General features: G+C 37.8%; 1 protein-coding gene and 1 long non-coding RNA gene across 2 annotated transcripts; one reads left to right on the top strand and one right to left on the bottom strand.

Annotated features, from left to right (window-relative positions):
* Positions 1–9359: 9359 nt before the first annotated feature.
* Positions 9360–13313, bottom strand: mstnb (myostatin b). Its single transcript, XM_084121265.1, has 3 exons — positions 12813–13313; positions 11695–12065; positions 9360–10690 (listed from the first exon to the last, which is right to left on the bottom strand). Exons 1-3 carry the CDS (start codon positions 13186–13188, stop codon positions 10310–10312), a joined length of 1128 nt encoding a protein of 375 aa, XP_083977391.1. The 5' UTR covers positions 13189–13313; the 3' UTR covers positions 9360–10309.
* A 1768-nt stretch (positions 13314–15081) lies between these two features.
* LOC311088717 lies at positions 15082–20001 on the top strand. Its single transcript, XR_014607550.1, has 2 exons — positions 15082–15537; positions 17265–20001. It is a non-coding gene; the product is annotated as an uncharacterized lncRNA (long non-coding RNA).
* The last annotated feature ends 104 nt before the right edge of the window (positions 20002–20105 follow it).

The following is a 20105-nucleotide window of genomic DNA, read 5'->3' as shown; positions in this document are numbered from 1 at the left end:
TACGTAAGAATGTTAGGGGAAGACATAATAGAGTGTGTAAAAATGAACAAGCAACTGTGAAGTTTCACATTTGTTACACAAATAAATGTACAGTATAAATAAAAAGGTTCATTGTCTTTTTGTGTACTACAGTATTGACTTTTCCCAGTAATTTGTTACTGTTGAAATCTGTATCTAAAAAGCTTAGTGTGATATACAGACAAAACTGATGTTAATTGGTATATAACAAATTTGTTCAATGACAAAAACACTTTTGGTGGCATTGGTCAATTTACTGACACAATAACTAGGTTTTGAAGGATGAGTTAAATGTTTTGGGAAGACATGCAATACAGTTCATTATGTTCCAGCAAACATTTGTGACAAGTTTAGAGAATGTTAATACTGTTTTGAAAAATATGCCAAAGCAATTGAGAAAAACTGTGTTATTTTAAGGCTCCTGGGTGCCTTACACAGCCCAGCTTTATTATTAAGCCATTAACTTAAGACGGAAAGGCAAGCCAACACAATTTTGAGAGTGGAAAAAAGACTAAATGTGTAAACGTCAAATTAGCTAGAAAAATTTCAACTGAGCATTAGCTATAACCCAGTTAATATTTAATGACTGCATGCACATTTTGTTGAAGTTGAAAAAATAGATATCTATAAATTATAGTGCTATTATTCATTAAAATATTGAATTAACTACAGTTTATGCCAATAAAGCAATGGGTTTAGCCTAACTTTAATTTATCCTAACATTAATTTCAATTAATTTTATAACAGTGGTCAAGCACTTTTTAGCGTGCTGTAGTTTTTAATAAAATTTTTGATTAGCGTCTTTAAATTCTGCATTGCTTTCTCTCTCTGGCTGCGTCCGAAATCGCATAGCCTACTTATTTTGAATAAGTATTTACTTTGCGACTGCTAAAAAAGCATGTTCTATATAGTGTGAATGTGTGTAGTATGCTATACTGCATTCGCCATGTTGTCATTATCATGTGATCTACCAGCGTAAGTTCTAAGTTGCTTCACTGTAGGTCATCCGAGTACTTTTTGCCTGCTCTTTTATGAATACTAATCTTGAAACATACTGTTTTTTTTTTTGTTTTTTTTGCATACAATATAATACAGTCTATAATAAAAAACGAAATTCTCGAAAACCTATGTAAGCTTGTTTCCTTGAAAATAATAAGGGTAGGCCTAATTGCGCCTTTTTTATTTCACAAATCTTAATTTTATTTCTCAGATTTGTGTGATATAAAGTCAGAATTCCATGATATGAAGTCGCAGTTGTGTGTTAAGTCAGAATTGCAATATATAAACTCGCTATTCTTACTTTATAACTCGCAATTGCGAGTTTTTATCTCGCAATTCTGAGAAAGAAGTCAGAATTAGAAGATGTAACTCGATGCAATGTATCGATGCCATTGATAAATTGCTTTGGCCATCGATGTAAGATGGTCAATGGCCAGTGGCCAGTCAGAAATGCCAAATTTCTCTAGAATATCCACCCATTACTTCAGTTCCTTCCTTCAGTTCAATTGCCTAAAGTTGCAATATTTCGCATTTAATTTTTTTGTATATATTTTATAGTTTTCATAGATTTTATATAATTGTATTGATTGGTTTGTTAAATACACACAGTAATGCGGTGTTATTACTGTATTATCTCTTAAACCATAAAAGTATGCTGTCCACTCAAGTGGACATCTGAAAATCTCTTTGAAAAATGTGTGTAAAAAAACAAAAACATATTCAAATCTTGTTTTTCATGCCCTAAGAGCAATAAAACAGAGAAAAAAAATCCTGACTGAGGTTATCAGAATTCATGCATGAAAGGGTTAAAAATGTATGGAGGTATGGCAACAGATGGCTCACGGTGTCAGTCATTACATCGACAAACCTTAAGTAGCCTATAGTCATTTTTATCACGTTTTTATAGATTTGTACATCACAAAAGTATCAAAGAAACGTTTTTTTCCTTTAAGAAAGTTGACGGTTGCGTTTGGTGCGATAAAAACTAAAATAATTCGCACACTAGACAGACATGTTGCCTAGTAACAGTTGTAGCAGCTAACGGTTCTAAAGGCGGACTAAGCTTGAATTGCTCCAAGGGTAGGAAAATCCCATTTACAGAATTTGTTTACAAGGCAGAGGGACGGTATAATATATATTTTTTTAAATATATATAATTATTACCTCTATATTATCGTGTTAATTCGAAAGCTACTGTACAACTTTTTCCACGCTTTCAACTGTTCATTCAGGCGCCATTTTTATTCTTTCAAACAGACAAACGTTTCGCTCTCAAACAAAGTGCAAATCTCCAAAACGTGCTGCTGTACATTAACAGTATATAATTAGCTGTTAAATGGCATCTATTAATTGAAGACCGAGCAGCTGGCACTGGTAGAAGGAGAGTACTGTAGGAGGGTCTGGCATGAGATGGCCAGGGAACGTGCCAAATGCCATTCCAGTGCCTCTGCAACAGGGCTCGAAGGTTAAGAAACATTGTGGCTCAGAAGACAGATGTCCATGTGGCCCGGGTAGATATTATCATTCTGCTTGAGAGCTGAAATCACCTGCACATTAAAGAGTCCACATTTTTCTGTCAAAATCTAGCTCTGGAAACTAGGGATGGGCGGTATGACCAAAATTCTGTTTCACGGTAACGATATATTTCACAATATAGTTTATATATTAAGTTATTCTCGAAAAATCGACAGAAAGGGCTGTGTATAAAATAAACCCAAATACTTAAGAAATGAAAAGTACTTCACCTTGTTTGATTTGGATTTGTATTTTATTTGGTAAATTATTTCTTTGGTAAACTATTTTGATAGCTAATATAGTAAACAAAACACACTCATCAACTTTTAGATGAACTTCCCCCAACTGATTGATATTAAATACAACTTGTAGGCGCAATTAAACTTTAAATAAAGTGTTGCTGAATAATTTTTCAATCTCATGTTATTGCTTTACTTCATCAATCAGTTTATGAATTGTTTATGAACAGTTTATCTGAATATTTTATATTTAAATATTCTATAAATAAATTAGTTACTTCCTTTTAATTTTGTAGGATATTAGTAATACTAGTTATGTTTTAAATGTGTTCCACGGTACATGTTTGCCATGTCTGCTTATTAGCCTACTGCGTTTTTAAGGGGCTTGTTTTGCTCTTTTTGTGAAATCTGGCAACCCGTCACCTGGAGCTTTAATCAAGAGAAGTTCAGAAGTGTCAAGTTCATCAAGTTCAGAAGTGACTAGAAGGAGAGCAGCAGTATGAAAACCGAACAGCAGCTACTGTTAGTGTTGACTAAGTAGTTTAAATTATACACACCTTGTAACTGCGTCATTATTTTTACCATAGCCCAGTGAACACTGACACACCGCGCTCCCTCTCAGTGCGTGTGCACGCGCGCGTCTTTTGCATCAGTAAAATGCGATCGGTTAATTTGAGTGTCAAGTTGTAATCACTTTATCGAATCAAAGGAAGATTTTATCTGCTGGTTCAGTCGCCAATTGTTTGGAGTTACAAATATATAACTCGCGCTGCATATTTAGTAATTTTGCCTCAGATACATTCGCTTTTAACAAGCAGGTTGTTCATTACCACGGCAACCGCTTGCGTGCCATGCTGAATGCGATTTCGTGTTTAAAAAGTAACTATACATAAAGATGCAGATAACTATACATTATTTAAGGTTATTTCTATTCGTTATGATATTGATATATTAACTGTTGTTGTCAAGTAAGCTTCATGCTTTCCCCGTTGCGAACGTGCACTCCTCTAAACTGTAGCCTACGGGTGCTGCACTGCTTTAGTTGACTGTTACGCATTTTTTCCCGATTAAAAAAATCAGTTACTTTTGACATTTTCTACCGCGGTAACGATATATACCGTCATACCGCCCAGCCCTACTGGAAACAAATCCAAAACTCCGATAAAATACATTTTTACTCATGCAGCACCATTTGTTAAAAAAAATTCACAGAAAATCTATGGAGTTATAAATGACCCATTTTACTGTGGTCTTAGTATCAAGTGTGTCACCATATGGTGATCACAGTAGGTGGATCCACTCTTCTAAACATTCATTCTTGCTGCTGCCTTACATTGGTGAATTGCATACTGTCCACCTTAATGCTCTCTCTATGAGGCTTGTGGTACTTGGCAGCATCAACTGTATAATGACCGACTCAGTTTTCATGTTGTCCTTAGAGACTTTATAAACATTAGATTTATGTGCTGGAATGGGGGTTACCTTTGCTTATTCCCTATCTCTGAACTGTATGTAATTGGTGTTATAGTTTTGTGTATGCAAATTAACATAGTCTGTTATGTGTCTTACAGATTTGACTGGCAAAAAGGATCTGAAGAATCTCTGAGAACAAGGTAAGCCTCATGCTTATTGCTTACTGAGTGGTTGCTAGGGTGCTGCTGGTTGGTTTCTGGTGTGTTCTGAATGGTTGTTAAGGTTAACTATGCTTTGATTGACATATACGTAGATGACAGACAGACAAGCAGGCATTCAGACAGATAGATAGATGGATGGACAGATGGATAGACAGACAGAAAGGTAGATGGATGAATGGATGGATAGATAGATAGATGGACCGATGGATAGATAGATAGATAGATAGATAGATAGATAGATAGATAGATAGATAGATGGACAGATAGATAAATAGATGGATAACTAGATTTCAATTGGCAATATTTTATCTGAACAATATTTGATAGGAACATTACTGCAAAACAAAGCAGAACTGCTTCTCCATATGACAAGACACCTCCGATTCCTGCATATCCAGCTGTCTGACAGGCGTTGTGATGACACAGGAGGGGACATGTTTCCACTTTTCCAAATGATCCAGACATCTCGCTGTCTCCTCAGAGGAGCATCTATCCTCCATCACTGTCAGTCATTGGTCTCCTGGGGGCATATGGTTTACTGCCACAGACCTTTTCCACTTCAGTCATTAGGGTGCCTTGTAAATGAACTTAGACTTATGGACACATCTTGCTGAATGACTCATTCCAGCCCAAATGTGATCTTGAGTTACACATTGCTAAAACAGGACACATTCCCGTCTTCGACGTCCGGAAGCTTTACGATGTAATTAATCAAATGTTGATTCCACAAGGGTCAATAGAGTGTCGGGAGAGACGGATGTCGATTTCTTTGCTAAGTGAAAAAACAAGTGGTGTTGAAGGCAAGGCCCAGTGTGGATGCGCTGGATAAATCCATCAGGAGCGCTGACAACCAGCCGTCAGTGGCTGCACATCTGCGCCCATCTGCCCGAGGCTCGTGTCTTTTATTGCTTTTCATTGCTTTCTTCAGATGAGGGCAGAAGTTCACTGCGACTGAATCTCGCATCCCTTGGACATTGAGGCGATTATTACATTGCAAAATGTAAGATTAATCATTAAAATTAATGGTACTTTAGCTTGAGATCATTGAGAGACCCTGATTGTTGACTGAATTAGAAGAGAACAGTGCAGAGCTCAAAATTAAGCATGGTCGATGTGACAGAGTTTTGGACTAGTTGATGGAAAGGCATTGTCATTAGGTCTTGTTTAATGAGCTTTTGCGTTTTATGTACCTTAGTACAGGGACGTGCACAGACATTTTGAGGGGCAGGGGCTCAAGTGAAATAAAGGGCACTTCTCATAATTACGTTTTTTTTTTTTTTTTTAAACAAAAAAGTATATATATTAACGCAACTCTGACTTCCTTTTAAAAAAAATAATTAAAAAAGTTAATTAATTTTATCTTCCTCAAACTCATGCAATTGTTTCATTTTCAAAAGATGTCTACAAAATAATCAGTTCACACAGAAACCATGGTCGCCTTAGTATTCACTAGGTTTATAGAGCAGCAAAGGAAACCATTCCACAATGTGCATGTTTTGAAGACATTTTCTATGCTACTAGTCTCAAGTATATTTGAAGAGTTCAGATGCAAAAGCCTCTAAGTGCCATCTGAAATTTTCTTCTAAAATGAGCTTTTTTTTTTTCAAGCTCGTATATTTAAGTTCAGTAATTTAACTTAAATGACAATTAATAGGTAATTTTCATTGCCAGCAATGTGAAATAAGTGAACATAAACATACAAGCTTGATAAAAATGATCATTATAGAAGGAAATTTCAGATGGCACTTAGAGGCTTTTTCATCTGAACTCTTCATATTTAGAATAACCTAAATAACTGCCTCAAGCAGAGGGGCGTGTTTTACTAATAATTTGTTTATTTTTGCACAAGGCACTACATTGTTTTAATTATTTTGGTGTTATCAGAATACATAACACTTGAAAATTAAACTTACCAAAATAATTGAGTAAAAATTCAATAAAAGCCAATGTCACGTATGTATTTGTGGTTGTATGGAATACTATTTTATAAAGGTTTAGAGGAAATAAAAAAAAGTTAAATTAGTCATAAATAAAAAGTTAATTTATAAATGTTATTTTTAAAGTTTAATGTTAACTTATTTCTACTCAGTTTTATTTATTAATGTACCAGATGCAGTTACTCAGATTTACTACGTTCTTTAGAGTGTATCCTCCATCTGTTTGCATCTGTAGATTTCTTCTAAATTCACCAATTTAGATTTCTAAATTTCAGGGGGAAAGACTCTTGATGTAAGTCATTACTGGGGACGTTCTGTATGCAAATTAGGCGTCAACTAGTTAAAATGCGCACATTTGCATCTAATTGACAGGGCAATGCAGGTAAATAGGATAAACAAAATAACTAAAGCATATCATCTGGTGGTGATATATGCTTATTTTATTAACTTATTTTATTACATGGCTTGGTTGAATTCCAATGTAGAATGCGGTCTGTTATTTCTTGATAACAGACCGCTGTGCGGAGTATAAGAGTATAACAGACCGTTGCCATGAACAACAGAGCGTTGCTATGGACTCACAGGATTCTAACCGTAGAGACGGAGCGTACTATTTTCTTTAGCGGAAGGCCGGAAGCAATACAATCGGGTTTAACAATCGGGAGAGGGAGTGCTTCAGAACTCCTGACCTGATATTTAGATATACTATTCTTCAATAAATATATTTGTTTGACAGGGAAGCTGTGCGCAAACAGAAATATATGTTATTTTTCAAAAATAATAAAAAAAGCACCCCAGAAAAAAGGGCACTTTCTCTCCAGGAATAAAAAGGGCAGGTGCTCAAGCCCCCTTTGATGTCTATGTGTGCACGTGCCTGCCTTAGTAACCTGAACATTTGGTTTCTGTCATGTAGCTTAGTATTGAAGATTGTTGATTCAAATTCAGCTGATTTAAATACCATGGTATCCATGGTAAATCCATGGTAAAGTTGGTTTAGATGAAGGTCGGTCAAAATTGCAAGAAGCATCGGTTAGATCGGTTTAAATGATAAACAAATCACACTATTCCATGTTTTTCAAGCCAAAGCCACAGATTCAAAAGTCGGTCAGATTTTTTTATGTTTTTGAAATGCGTCTCTCATGCTCACCAAGGCTTCATTTATTCCATTAAAAATACAGTAAAAACAGTAATATTGTAATAATAATTGCAATTTAAAATAACTGTTTTGTATTTAAATATATTTTAAAATGGAATTTATTTCAGCATTATTACTCAATTCTTCAGAAATCATTCTACTATGCTGATCTGCTGCTCAAGAAACATTTCTTATTCATACTGACCCCAAACCTTTAATTAATAGTGTTTATTAATTTATGTTGAACCATTAAAATATCAGCAGTGCATGTATAAATCTACTGGACCATATTTTAAAATCATTGAAATATGAAACACAAACCCATTTTAATTTGATTAATATTTATAAACAAACACACTTATTAAAGTTTGAATAATCTTACGATTCACAAAATTTTGTCTCTTGTTCAAAACCTGAAGGACATCTGTCAACTTGAGATGAAACATTGTCATCGTTTGGTTGCTTTTTTGGCAGACAGGTCATAGAAAAGTGCATGTTTACCACAGCAACGGACCAGGTGAGATGTCAGTAGCATAAAATACATCATCGGTCATCACCTGTCCTCAGCCTCGCCATCAATATTCGACCTGATGCCTCATGGCAGTGTGTACTTTCAGCTCATCACTCAAACCAAGCGTTTCCCCAGCTGCTCCAGAGTTAGTGTGAAGATGCAGATGTTTGACCACACCTGGCAGCTGTCCCTCTTCCCCCTTGTTGAAGGTGCTTCCCTCCTGTCCGAGCGCACGCAGCTCTACTCGGCTCCCCTGCAGCTCGTGCGGATATGGGGAAGCCTGGTGACTGAGATGAGCTATGTGTTTCCCCCCGGAGTCTTCTGTCCCCCCGAGGAGCCACGCTGCCTTCCCATTTTCTCACAGTCACTTCCTCTCCTGTCAACCTGGGAATGTGCTGGCAGCCGTCAAGCCACGGAGACCAGGAAAACTTTTCCCATGTGACAGATATAACAACTCGGGGAAACCGTTACAGTTCCTGTTTATCATACACTTGCCATTACCTGGCACTAAGGACAAGTCAGATGCACAAGAAAACAAATCAATCATTCTTCTGCTGAACGTGATTCATAGCACGAACGCTGCTTCTGCATGTAGAACAGGATGAATTGGGAAGAGATGCACCTGATTATCGGTGCGCATTCAGATGTTAAAGCGCTTATCGATAGTTTCAAGAGCGTTCATGTGAGGTGTTCGGGCTTTTCAGGACCCACGTTTAATTGTATGTGGCAAATGATCCAGAATCCACGGCGCATTATCTCAACCCAAATGTGGAAAGAAATGTTATTGCTCAGGGACTTTTAATCTCCCACAACCCTCTGTTCATTTCAGAGCAGTTCCCACCTGGTTTCCATGGCATCTGTCCAACTCACAGCAGGAAAGGAAGCAGATCTCGGCAGTGCTGAGTTCGCCCTCTTCTGGACGGAAGTGAGGGCTCCAATAAGCCTTGGTCTAATTAGCCATGCTGTCAAAACATTTCTGCACAAGTGATTTTAGAAAACTCTGCTGCATGCTCACGCTGAACTATTCCGAGGGGAGATTTGTTAATTTGGGCTTATGTAACACTGCAGCTTGCTGCCATTACAGGAAAAACAAATGAAAAGGTCAAATGATAGTAAATCCAACCCAGAAGGAACTTCTTAACACAGCTCAGACAACACCCTTCATCCACCTTTTGCATTGTGCATAAAACAACACAGCGTGGACAATGTTCCCCTTTAAACGCTCTGATCAGGTCCCATATTACTCAATAAAACTGATTTTCATTACTTGGATTAAATCATTCAAGTACAGAATTAGATGTTTCCAGATATTATAGAATAAAAACTCAATAACATTTCTTGGAAAGCAATTTGAAATAATAGAGTTAAACATATAAAGCAAGCACCTTTATTTGTTTGAACGATACATAGATTTATATTGTACACTTTTTTTTTTTTTTGCTATTTTGTGTTCTTATACATGTACTAACCGTGGTTAAAAAAGGCAACTGTTAATGGAAACAATGGCAAGTATACAATACAATTAGCAAACATATCAAAATCAGTTTTTACAACATTTTTAGCAACCAATTCTTTCTATTGGTCTGCCATAGTGCAAACTGTGTGGTTTGAAGACAGAGTGGTAGCGTGATATTAACATTCATTCTTACAGTTCCGACGTCTCTGTCTCGAACACATTTCAATGTGTAGACCGCATTCACAGCGCCTCTGCTTCAAGTCCTTCTCTCCCTTAATGCCGATCTCAATAATAATTCAAGTGTGTAGGGCTGTTCGACAGATGAGTAGTGGACAAAAGCTATGATTAACAATTCGATCTGTGTGTTTATTGCAGTGTATGTGGAAGTTTGCATCAGATAACCCTATTCAAGCTCTGTTCAATGTTCGAGAGTCCCTCTCTGTTTCTCTTGGATACTCTTCTTAAACAAGCTCACTGGTTACAGCTGTTACAGCAAAGATCTAAATGATTGTATTTTGGAGTGGTTGTGTAATATATTTTTTTGTATGTTGTCTGTGTGAGAGTATTCTGACAAGGTGAAAACATGAAATAAAGCAGAGAATGTCGTCCATTTCAAAAGTGTCCATTCCCAAGACATTCCTTTAGTATATCCATGTGACATTGGACTCCTGTGGCAGAGATACTGATTTAGAGGAAAATGACAAAAAAAAACAAAAAAACATAGTCAAATGAAGCGGTGCCCAGAGAGTGAGTGAGCGTCCTTCTATTGCACAGTGTCTTGCGGAAAGCACTGATAATGGATGGCGGGTGGTGTGATCAGATGTCCGGGTCTTTGAGACGGATCAAGTCCTGTCTGGGCACTGGTTCACGAGCAGCCACAGCGGTCTACTACCATTGACGGGATCTTGCCGTAGATGATCTGCTCTTTGCCATTGAAGTAAAGCATGTTGATGGGAGACATCTTGGTGGGGGTGCAGCAGGGCCCGGCGGTGCCTCGCGGATTGGCCTTGTTCACAAGATGGGTGTGGGGATACTTCTGCAGGTGCATGTAGTCGCATTCTCCCGAACAGTAATTCGCCTTATAGCGTTTTGGAGCAATAATCCAGTCCCAGCCGAAGTCCTCGAAGTCCACAGTGAGAGGGTATCTGCAGCACCGAGACTCTGAGGAATTCTCGTCGCAGTCCAGTCCAGAGTCCCTCCGGATTCGCTTTGGGCCCTCTGAGATTTTCACCTCCATAAAGGGGAGCTGTGAGAGAAAGAACCCAAAGTTTACTCTTGCTACTTTCATATCTATGGGCTAACAAGACAACTCACAGTCTGACCTTGAAATTGCTTTGTCTAACCATTAGCGAATGCTAAATCTAGCCAATTCGGATATGATTAAGAAAGGGAAAGAATTACATTTTTCTGGTTCCGATTCCACTTAACAATTCCCGTTCCTTAATGGTGCCATTAAGGATTCTTGTAATAAAAAAAATGAATTAATTCAATTCCTACTGCATTTACTGTGTGCCCAGCAAATCATGAGATCATTTTAGACTTCAGCACAATCAATATACAGAAATTGCTTTTTAAATGGATTTTAACACACTTTAAATGCTAAAACATTATTTTTATAATGTACCAAGATTACAACACAAGCTTGTGAACAACCACTAACTACTCTGATTCAAGTTTCAGGAGTCTTAACATATATTCTTTTCAGTTTGTTTTAACTTTCGAGTCAAATATCACGAAAGTAACTTGCAATTTAGTGAGTCAGTTTAACTCTGTAACTGTTTAGGTTGATTCATACGTGTTTTTCACTAAAAAGAACCGGCTAAAAAGAGTCATTCGTTCGGGAATCGGACTGTAGGTTACTAAGGCGATGCATGCTGTTGATTCATTACAAGAACTAGGTCAAAAGAATCGTTAGTTCTAAAACCGAATTACTATGGTCGCGCTGTTCGTTTTTGATTCACTAAAAAGAACCGGTTTGAACGAATCGTTCGTTCAGGATTCGGACTACATTTACAAAAACATTCATGACTACACCGATCACTGAATGTTCCGCGCTCTGAAACATGCAATTAAGAAATGTTTTACATTGGTGCTACAGGGACTTATTTTTGGGAGATTGCTGATTTGAAACGAAACGTATAACTAAACCATATAAATAATTTCTTGCTATTATCATTCACAGCATTTACTATTGACGGAGCTCTGTCTAAAATTGGTTGTCTGAAAAAAACACACAACAGCTCAACTTACCAGTCCATCCTCTCCAGCCTCAGCGGAGGTAACGGCCAAGTCGTTTCCCTTCGCGTCATACGCGTTAATCTCGATGCCCCAGTTGGTCTCCGGTTGTCTTAACCACACCGTGAGCACCTGCTTTACGTCTATACTCTGCCAAGACGTGACTCCTGCGTTCACATCGATCTTCAGGGATCGTATTCGTATGTGTCTTCCTCCGTCCGTAACGGGCATCAGCCGTGATATCTGTAAGAAGACAGTGGTCACTTCTTCCGCCGGTCTCAGATGAACCCAGAGCTGCGCTCTTACGATCCGGTTCGCTTGGATTTTCGGACTGAAGGAGAAAAAACAACACTTCGGTTTCCGATCTACTTGAACGATGGGGTCAGCTGAAAAAAAAAGAACAGAAAGTAAATCAGAGTGATTATACGGGATCTGGACTACTGGTTTTCAGTGACAGTTTTATTATTAAAGCGGTCCATAAAATTGCGCACTGATATAGGCTAATTGAAAAAAAAAAAAAAAAAAAAAAAAAACTTTTAAAAAAATAACGTTGACTACGCCCACAACACAGAATAAATTACATACATTAGGGGGGCATTTATATGTAATAATTAGATTGACTATATATACTATATTTGTAGGCTATATATACGGCATTGCAGAAGGAAACAGGCTATTTATATCTTTAAAAACGAATGGATGGGCTACAGATATAATGTCTATATTTAGACATTACATATAAAAGGCATTACACATAATACACAGTGTCACCTAAAATATTGGCTAAGATGTGAACCAATTTAAACTACAGTTCGCCTATCACGTGTGGTAAAGGTGAAAACATTTTCTTCTGACCGACGCTGGTGCGCTTTTGCTGGACTTCCATGTTCAGCGTGCGTAAAATGGCTTTAGCAAGGCTGAAAAGGAGGGGCACAAAGCCTTAAAAAACAGGAATCGACAATTATACATCTTAACTGTGCATTTTATGCACAATAGCTGCCTCGTGAGTGCAACTGGCTTGGGCGTAAAGACTGCGTAAAGGGTCTCTCCAAGTAGGCTATTCCCTAGATTCTTTGTCCTTTAAGATGATAGTACATTTACATGAATGAATCTTTGAAATAGTTGATCCTTACGCTCTGTGGCCATAGTCATGATGGTCTCTGTGGTGGCATGTTCATCATCCTCTTCCATAGCTCCATCCTTACTGTCATCCCCCAGAACATCGTACTGATCCAGAAGTTCTTGTAAAGGCGGTGCTTTGGGTAACAGCTGCTTGACCACGTCCCGGCTGATGTTTGGAGCCTGTTTGAGTCGGAGTTTGCTAAGAATTTGGGACTTGATGGCATGCAGTCTCATCAGCTTGCTGTGTTGCCTGAACTCACATGTGGAGCACTGCTCGCTTTCCTCCGTGGCTGTGGAAGGCTGCTGGGGCGCCGTTATATCTCCATTACCCACTGGACCACATGCAATTAATACACTTAGAGAAATTAAAACCTGCGTAAAATGCATGTTCCAAGGCGTGCAAAAGGATGTTTGCTATGTTTGATCTGATTTGCTATGGAAATGAACCTCACCACGCACCGGACAAGTAGATGTCATGCTTAAATTCGGCAAGGCTTTTTATACTGCAACTTTGGCCACTCTATTGTGTCGTAAGATTCAATGATTGGCTGAGCTGGCAACAATAAACCTAATGGACAGAGCTGGACTTCTTTCGCAGTTCTTAAAGAGGCATGACACATCTTAGAGGACTCGTGGAGGAACCAGTCTAACTTTAATGTAAATTATGCACATGTATATAAAAAATACGCACTTTTATTACAATATTTCAGTGCGTGCATCCAGGAGGCTCCCTGTGTGTCGTCAAACGCAACTGACCCAGAACGTAAAGGCTACATTTGATATTTATGAATATAAAAACATAAGCAAAATAATATTTGTTTTACTATTTTATTACATTGCAATATGATGGTCTACTCTACTTGACATTTAGCCTACACATGAGCAGCATGCTTTTGTTGGTAAAAAGCTGATTGACAGCCTTAACATGTGGGCTCATCTGCTAATTTATATGTGAATAACTGTTGCTAAAATGACAGTATGTTCTCAGCCTTTGTGACATTTAATTTCCCTCTCTCATTTTTCTTGTGGTATTTGAAAAAGAGGCATTTGTATAATATTCACGTTGCTTCTGTCAATGCAACGCAAAGTCATTTCACCACGTATGTATTTCTTAACAGTAACATTGAATAATCACAACTCATCTTGTTTGCTGCAGCTTATTTCGTTTTTTAGATCCACGGGTTAGATACATAGCGCCATCTTGTGGATCGTCTTGTGTAAAACGCGTTAACCAGGTTTACATGAAGTTTTGCACAGTGTGAGTTATTAGTAAAATGATAGGTTACATAATAAGGATAGGTAACACGCAAACATAGCCTAATAAACACAAATATAAACAAATATTCTACAACTTCTAATTTACATCAATGTGTTGGATCATCATTCATGACAAAATATGTAGGCCTAATTAAAGATTAGTTAGGCCTTACCTTGGAATAGGCCTGATTGCTAAGCGAATTGATGTTATCAGATTTCACATGCATTAGCCTACACTGTTTCTCCTTCTCACATAATAAAATTATTTAAACTAAAATCATAATTTCATGTCCATTTATTTATTAGGCAAGTAGCCGTATAATTAACGGGATAATAAATGTGCAGTCATCCGGTCATTATCGCAAAATAAACTCTTTCAGGGTCACAAGACTTGGCGTCTGATCACCCATTCTCGAAAAAATTCTATTCTATTCTATTAAATTTATATTATGCGATAATGAGCCGATCGATGACAGGGCATTATTATCCATTACGTATCACTTAATGTCGCAATATATTTTTGGTTCAGTCTAATAATGGGAAAGTAAGATAATGACGGAGAGAATTGAAACGGAAACTGATCAGAAAACTTTCTAATTTCGTTCTAATGTGTTTGTATAGCTTATAAGCTATGATAATGCATAACATAGCCTATCATATTATATTATCTAATAGCCTATTATATGCTCATGCCTGGAATTTCTTTGTAAAAACTCACAAACTCATAATTTACCATGCAGTCTGATGAAACATTAACTGAATTAACTACTGAATCATGCAGGCAATGCCTATCATAGGCCTATGACAAAACATCTATGCTGTATGACAACAAATACGTTTATTTTTCATAAATTTCGAATGAATCTCGACTACATTTTACATTGGTCATATAGCATGAGAAAGTTTGGGAATCAACATTTGTCTATAGGGAAAACGCTCATTTCACTAGGTGGCGACAATGTATTTAAAAAGACAACGAGGCACAACCTGTGTCTTCATGTGTTGCAGTAACCTATTTTACCCAGTTTACAAACAAATGTTTAGGCAAGGATAGCATGAACTAAGTGTGTACGTGAAACAGAAAGAATTTCCCAGCTGCAATTTCAGTCATGTAGATGGCCATGTCTGAATGGACAGGGAGGAATTTAAAAACAACACGGATTAATGCGCTGTCGAGCCCCATCGCTGTCCTGTCACTGGAATGAAACTGAAACGTTATCATCATGATTATATGTGGACTCCGGACGCACATGCTGAATTCTGACCCGACTTACCCTACCAGAGCAAGTTCATCAACATGCTTTCTCATTCTCCTGTGGAGTAACCGAGACTGGTGAAGAGGAAGGAGCTTCTGCCTATTATTTATTAGTGTGGATTTATCGCAGTTTTCATTTTAAATAACGCATTTCAGTTTGGATTAAACGATTTCTTCGATTTTGTATCCATAATATGGACGTTCGCAGCCTGCAGTCCGAAGGGGTATGTATACCCACACTGATTATATGTCTCTGGAATGTGCACTTTTAACATTAAATTACGGATAATCGTGCATTTAAAAAAACAACAACAGAAATATCATTTTGACTTGACCTTGAAGCTTTCTTGACACAAATACGACCATCCAATTTACTAGTAAGATTGACAAAGCTGAAATTTTAATCTCGTTCACCTTTGCTACAACACTGTAACCAGGATAGAATCAATCATGATGTTTATTAAACTGTTGATCACTTCAGATTTGCAGACAGTGATTGTCGGTTGTCCTTGGCTGCATGGTATGCATATGATGTAGGCTGTATACAACAGGTTTGAGTGTCATTCGAGGATAACTGCCGAGAGTAATAACATTATTCAATAAAATATTAACAGACGCCCAAAAGAGATTTAGAATCCACAATGTTTTTCACAGAATTCGATTTATATTTAAATGAGACATGATAGATGTTTGGTATCTGTGTGATAGCTGCAAATGGCTTTCGGTGTAAGGAGAAGTCTGTTATACTCATTAGCTGCACTAGGCAGACAGCACAAGATAAACGCCAACTACAATAGACGTCCGAATCCTGAACGAATCGTTCGTTTGAGTCGGATCAGTTGAATGATTAGGTTGATCCCGTTCACAAAATCGGTCTGAATCGAAAATCTAACTGAATCGGTCCGAGCAGTTTTCAAGTCAACCGATGTAAGATCATTTTAGAGTGAAGCAAATTAACCGGTGTCACTGATGTAGAGAAAAGCAGATTTAGTAGAAATGTTACAAATAAAACGTTATCGCTATTCATACGCGATGGTTATTATGAGCATAAGAGTGTGTTTTTATAGCATTCTATTGTCTCCTTTAGGGAGGAGAGTGAGACAAATGAATTGTAGTAGTGTTTCATGTAAATACTGATTATTTGAGATTTTAAATTACTTTATGAGCTGGATCTGAACTGGGCTAAATACGCTTATAAATAGAAAACCTGTAATGGATAGCATTGTATACCTGTCTTTGGAGTGCAGAGGACCATAAAATGTTCTTCCAATCATTGCATTTGGTCCGATTGGAATGCGCAGACATCACACGTCATCAGTGCGTTTCATGCTGTACAGTTAGACAGATGTCAGTCACCGAGCACCGCACTCGAAACAGCAGCCACCTTTTACAGTTCTTCCTGGACCAAAACAATGAGCTTATGCTTCGTTCACACCATAACTGTAATTTGGAAGAGATGGAAACCTGTGTCGATATATTGTTTACGTTTAATATTATTCTAATCTGCTGTGTGCGTTCATGTGTTTTGAAGAAGGCGTGGTTTTCGAGGCGCTCTGAAGGAAGGGTGGGATCTCATGTTTTCAAAGCTAACTTGCTATCACTATCCACTCTGAAAATTGCCTGCCCTATCTTTTACCAAAATGCTATCAGAGCATGTGATATGCTACGCCGCGATCCTATGGTCAACTTGACGTTATTACGTGTTCACATTAAGAAGCACTAAATCTTTTTAAATGAGTCGGAATTGCCATCACTAATGAATAACAAATCTAGCCAATTTACTACATGTTATTTATAAACCCTATGTAAGCACATGCAGTTTTATATTTTTACTTTATACTGCCTCTTTAGGAAATCCTCATTCCTGTGAAAATCAAGTCATTACAGTGTCTTGGACAAGGTTGCAAAGACAAGCAATAACTCACTGAAAACATGCGTCTTCTTCACACAGGGCAAGTGTGAGAACACTATACATCATGGCTGACCATCTGGACTACACTTTGTAGAGAAATACCTCTACATTCTAGCCTCTTACCCATATAAAACCCTATGAACTGCCAACCAAGGGAATATAACCTCTGTATCACGCCATTTTTGCATCTCTTCGCCTCACTGCTTTCAAACCAATGCTACATTATTTATATCATGGGATGCATGAAATCCAAGCACCGCGACCCTACTCAGAATTCCGGCTCAACGGAGAAAGTGGATGGCAAGTCAGGAAAGCAAGGAGAGAAAGCCGTTCTAGTTTTCTCAGAGATCGGCTCCATGGAGGACCCAGTGCTGGTCAATCCGGTGTTGATGGACTATGCCCAGAGACTCTCAGAGGAAATTGTGGCCCGGGCAGTACAACAATGGGCGGAGGTGGACAGCCGGTACAGTGACATCCCCTACATTGAGTGTGATGTGCCATAAGTTTTTAACTGTGTGGAATAAGATTGGATTGGCTAGCTCACACCTCTCCTGTATGTAAAGGAGAGCTTTCAGATCGACAAATGAAAGCCAGTGGAGAATCATGTCATTTTGGAAAGATGTTCTTTGGCTCTCTGAAAATCTCTTTAGGATTCACATGAAATATTCAGCCTTTTTTGTTTGTTTTGTTTTCTTAACAACTGACCATGGAGCTGTTATAATACAAGGCAGCATCTTTTTCTGTCTTTTGTTTACCATCAAAACCCAGTTGTTTAATGGGAGAGTCCCTGAAATTGTCCAAAGGCCACAATCATCACAACCATGTTAATTATAGACTTCATCTTTTTGCCTTTAGCATTTCATGTTTGTGTTTCAGCACATCAGACAGTACCTCATTTCATCCATCCATTCAACCATCCATCGGTCTTAAGGTGTGGTCACATTGGCTTTCTACAAAATTTCACAGAGAAAAAAGGTTCATTGTCTGTTGCCACTTCAAACCAAGTCACTTTCAAACCAAGCAGCTTTCCTTTGATCAACGTAGTGAATTTGAGTGACCCAACTTGTACCTGTCGCGAAATCTGCATGGGGATTGGGGAAATCGCCCTCAAGTGAAATTCTCAGTCACCTATTTAAATGATTGGATTTTCCCCATGGATTTCGCTGAACAACAGTAAATGTTACCGCACATTTACAGATCATCCGCTCATGGGTCACAGTTTCTTTTTAAGGGGCCAGTGCTGGCTTCTATGGATCAATAAGTGTACATTACTTCACCGGTAACCTTTTTTTTTTACATGACAGCTGTGTCAACCGCAATTCCTGGTACAAAATCAACGACCTTGTGGTCACTATGACCAGACATTGCTTATCAATGACACACTCATAGATTTAGAGATGTTTAAAGATGTCACTCATCCTGTATCCTCATGATGATATTTTAATACATGTTAATAGATGTTTTCTTCTGTGCAGCTCAAATATGCAATTCTTAAAGGCTAACTGAAAATCACATATTGCTAATTACATTACCTCACTAAAAATTCAGAGTGGGGACCAAACACGCCAATGTCCTTAATGATCGTTAATACAAGCACAATTACTCTTCTGGTAGTGTTTTAACAGCTGCTCACCAATGCTTTTTATTGATGGATATATTGGCACTTCTGGGTCTTGTGCCATGCTGTCAGGTAGCCAGAATCCCTTTAATGAAGATGAATGAATATGAAGATTTAATGATTCCGGATCAATAGAGTGCAACAGTTGGGTTCCGGAAGCAAAAATCACATTTGTTATCTCCATAGAGATTGATTTTTAATAATAATGTATAAACCTTTTAAGACCTAGCCACCATGCGCTCTGAGGGTGGTGATGTATGCTTCTTGAAGTGCTTCTTCACAAGTCAGTGTGATTTCAACTACATAAAAACAAAACAAAACAAAAAAACTTAAATTCAGAGGGAATGATCTACTAATAATCATGAAAACCTATTCTGAAGTGAACTCGCCAGTGACCACCCTCTCCTATACAGCATTGTGCAATGTCCTGCAATCAAATAAATTTCCCAAACTACTTCTGACTGGTTTGGCTCATGGCTTTAATCTCTTTACTGAGGAACTTTTTCAAATCCCTATAGAGAAAATCAATGAGAAAATTACTTCCGGAACCAAGGCCATTGAAGAAGTGGGGTAGTCACTGTTACAGCCTGTTGCAAAGACAATTAAGCAAGGACTGCACTTTGACCATTAAACTTTTGCATAGAGAGTCATAAATGCCGAGTGAAATATTAAGATATGAAAGAAGGACTTAAAGTTGTATTTTACGAGGCCTTTCAGCACATTACTGAATGTGCTCAAGAGTAGAATTTCAGTATCTCAAAAGAACAATTAGCACAGGATTCATGGTGTTTACTCTCCTTATCCTCCTTACTTATACTAGGCTAAATAGAACTAGATTACATTTGGTTTATTATGAACTACCAAAAGTGTGCGATCATGTATCACAGGAAAAAAGTGATTCAAATAAATAAATACACTGCAGTCAGACTACATTTGTACCAGCCTGTACTGTCAAGCTGATTTCTCTTGGCATTTCCATCTCATAAATGTTTGACAAGGTACTACTGATGATTCTGACCAAAATAGTTGTCTTTCATATTTCAGTGTATATTTCAGCAGACGTGTTTTACTTGTAATCTGTGCAATCTCAGTTCTGTAACCTAAAGAAAAGGAAAAAAAAAACTATGCCAATCAATAAAACCACAGCCTTTCTTGATACCTCAGCTGTTACCTTCTTTCAGGTTCTTCTGTTTCGTATTTATAATATAACAATGTAACAAGACAGAATAACTTTAAAACATGCCCTTTATCATAATGGTCCT

Source organism: Abramis brama (assembly GCF_963993115.1).
Source record: "Abramis brama genome assembly, chromosome: 8".
Classification (NCBI taxonomy): Eukaryota; Metazoa; Chordata; class Actinopteri; order Cypriniformes; family Leuciscidae; genus Abramis; species Abramis brama.
The sequence above is the reverse complement of the archived record's forward strand: the minus strand, read 5'-3'. Positions and strand labels throughout refer to the sequence as shown.

Excerpts from the sequence above, each read along its gene's own strand:
- mstnb (XM_084121265.1), bottom strand. The coding sequence starts at position 13,188 with ATGCATTTTACGCAGGTTTTAATTTCTCTAAGTGTATTAATTGCATGT. Across the intron at positions 12,066-12,812 it reads CATGACTATGGCCACAGAGC|CTGACCCCATCGTTCAAGTA; the intron begins GTAAGGATCAAC and ends TTTTTTTTTCAG. Across the intron at positions 10,691-11,694 it reads AGGCTGGAGAGGATGGACTG|CTCCCCTTTATGGAGGTGAA; the intron begins GTAAGTTGAGCT and ends TTTCTCTCACAG.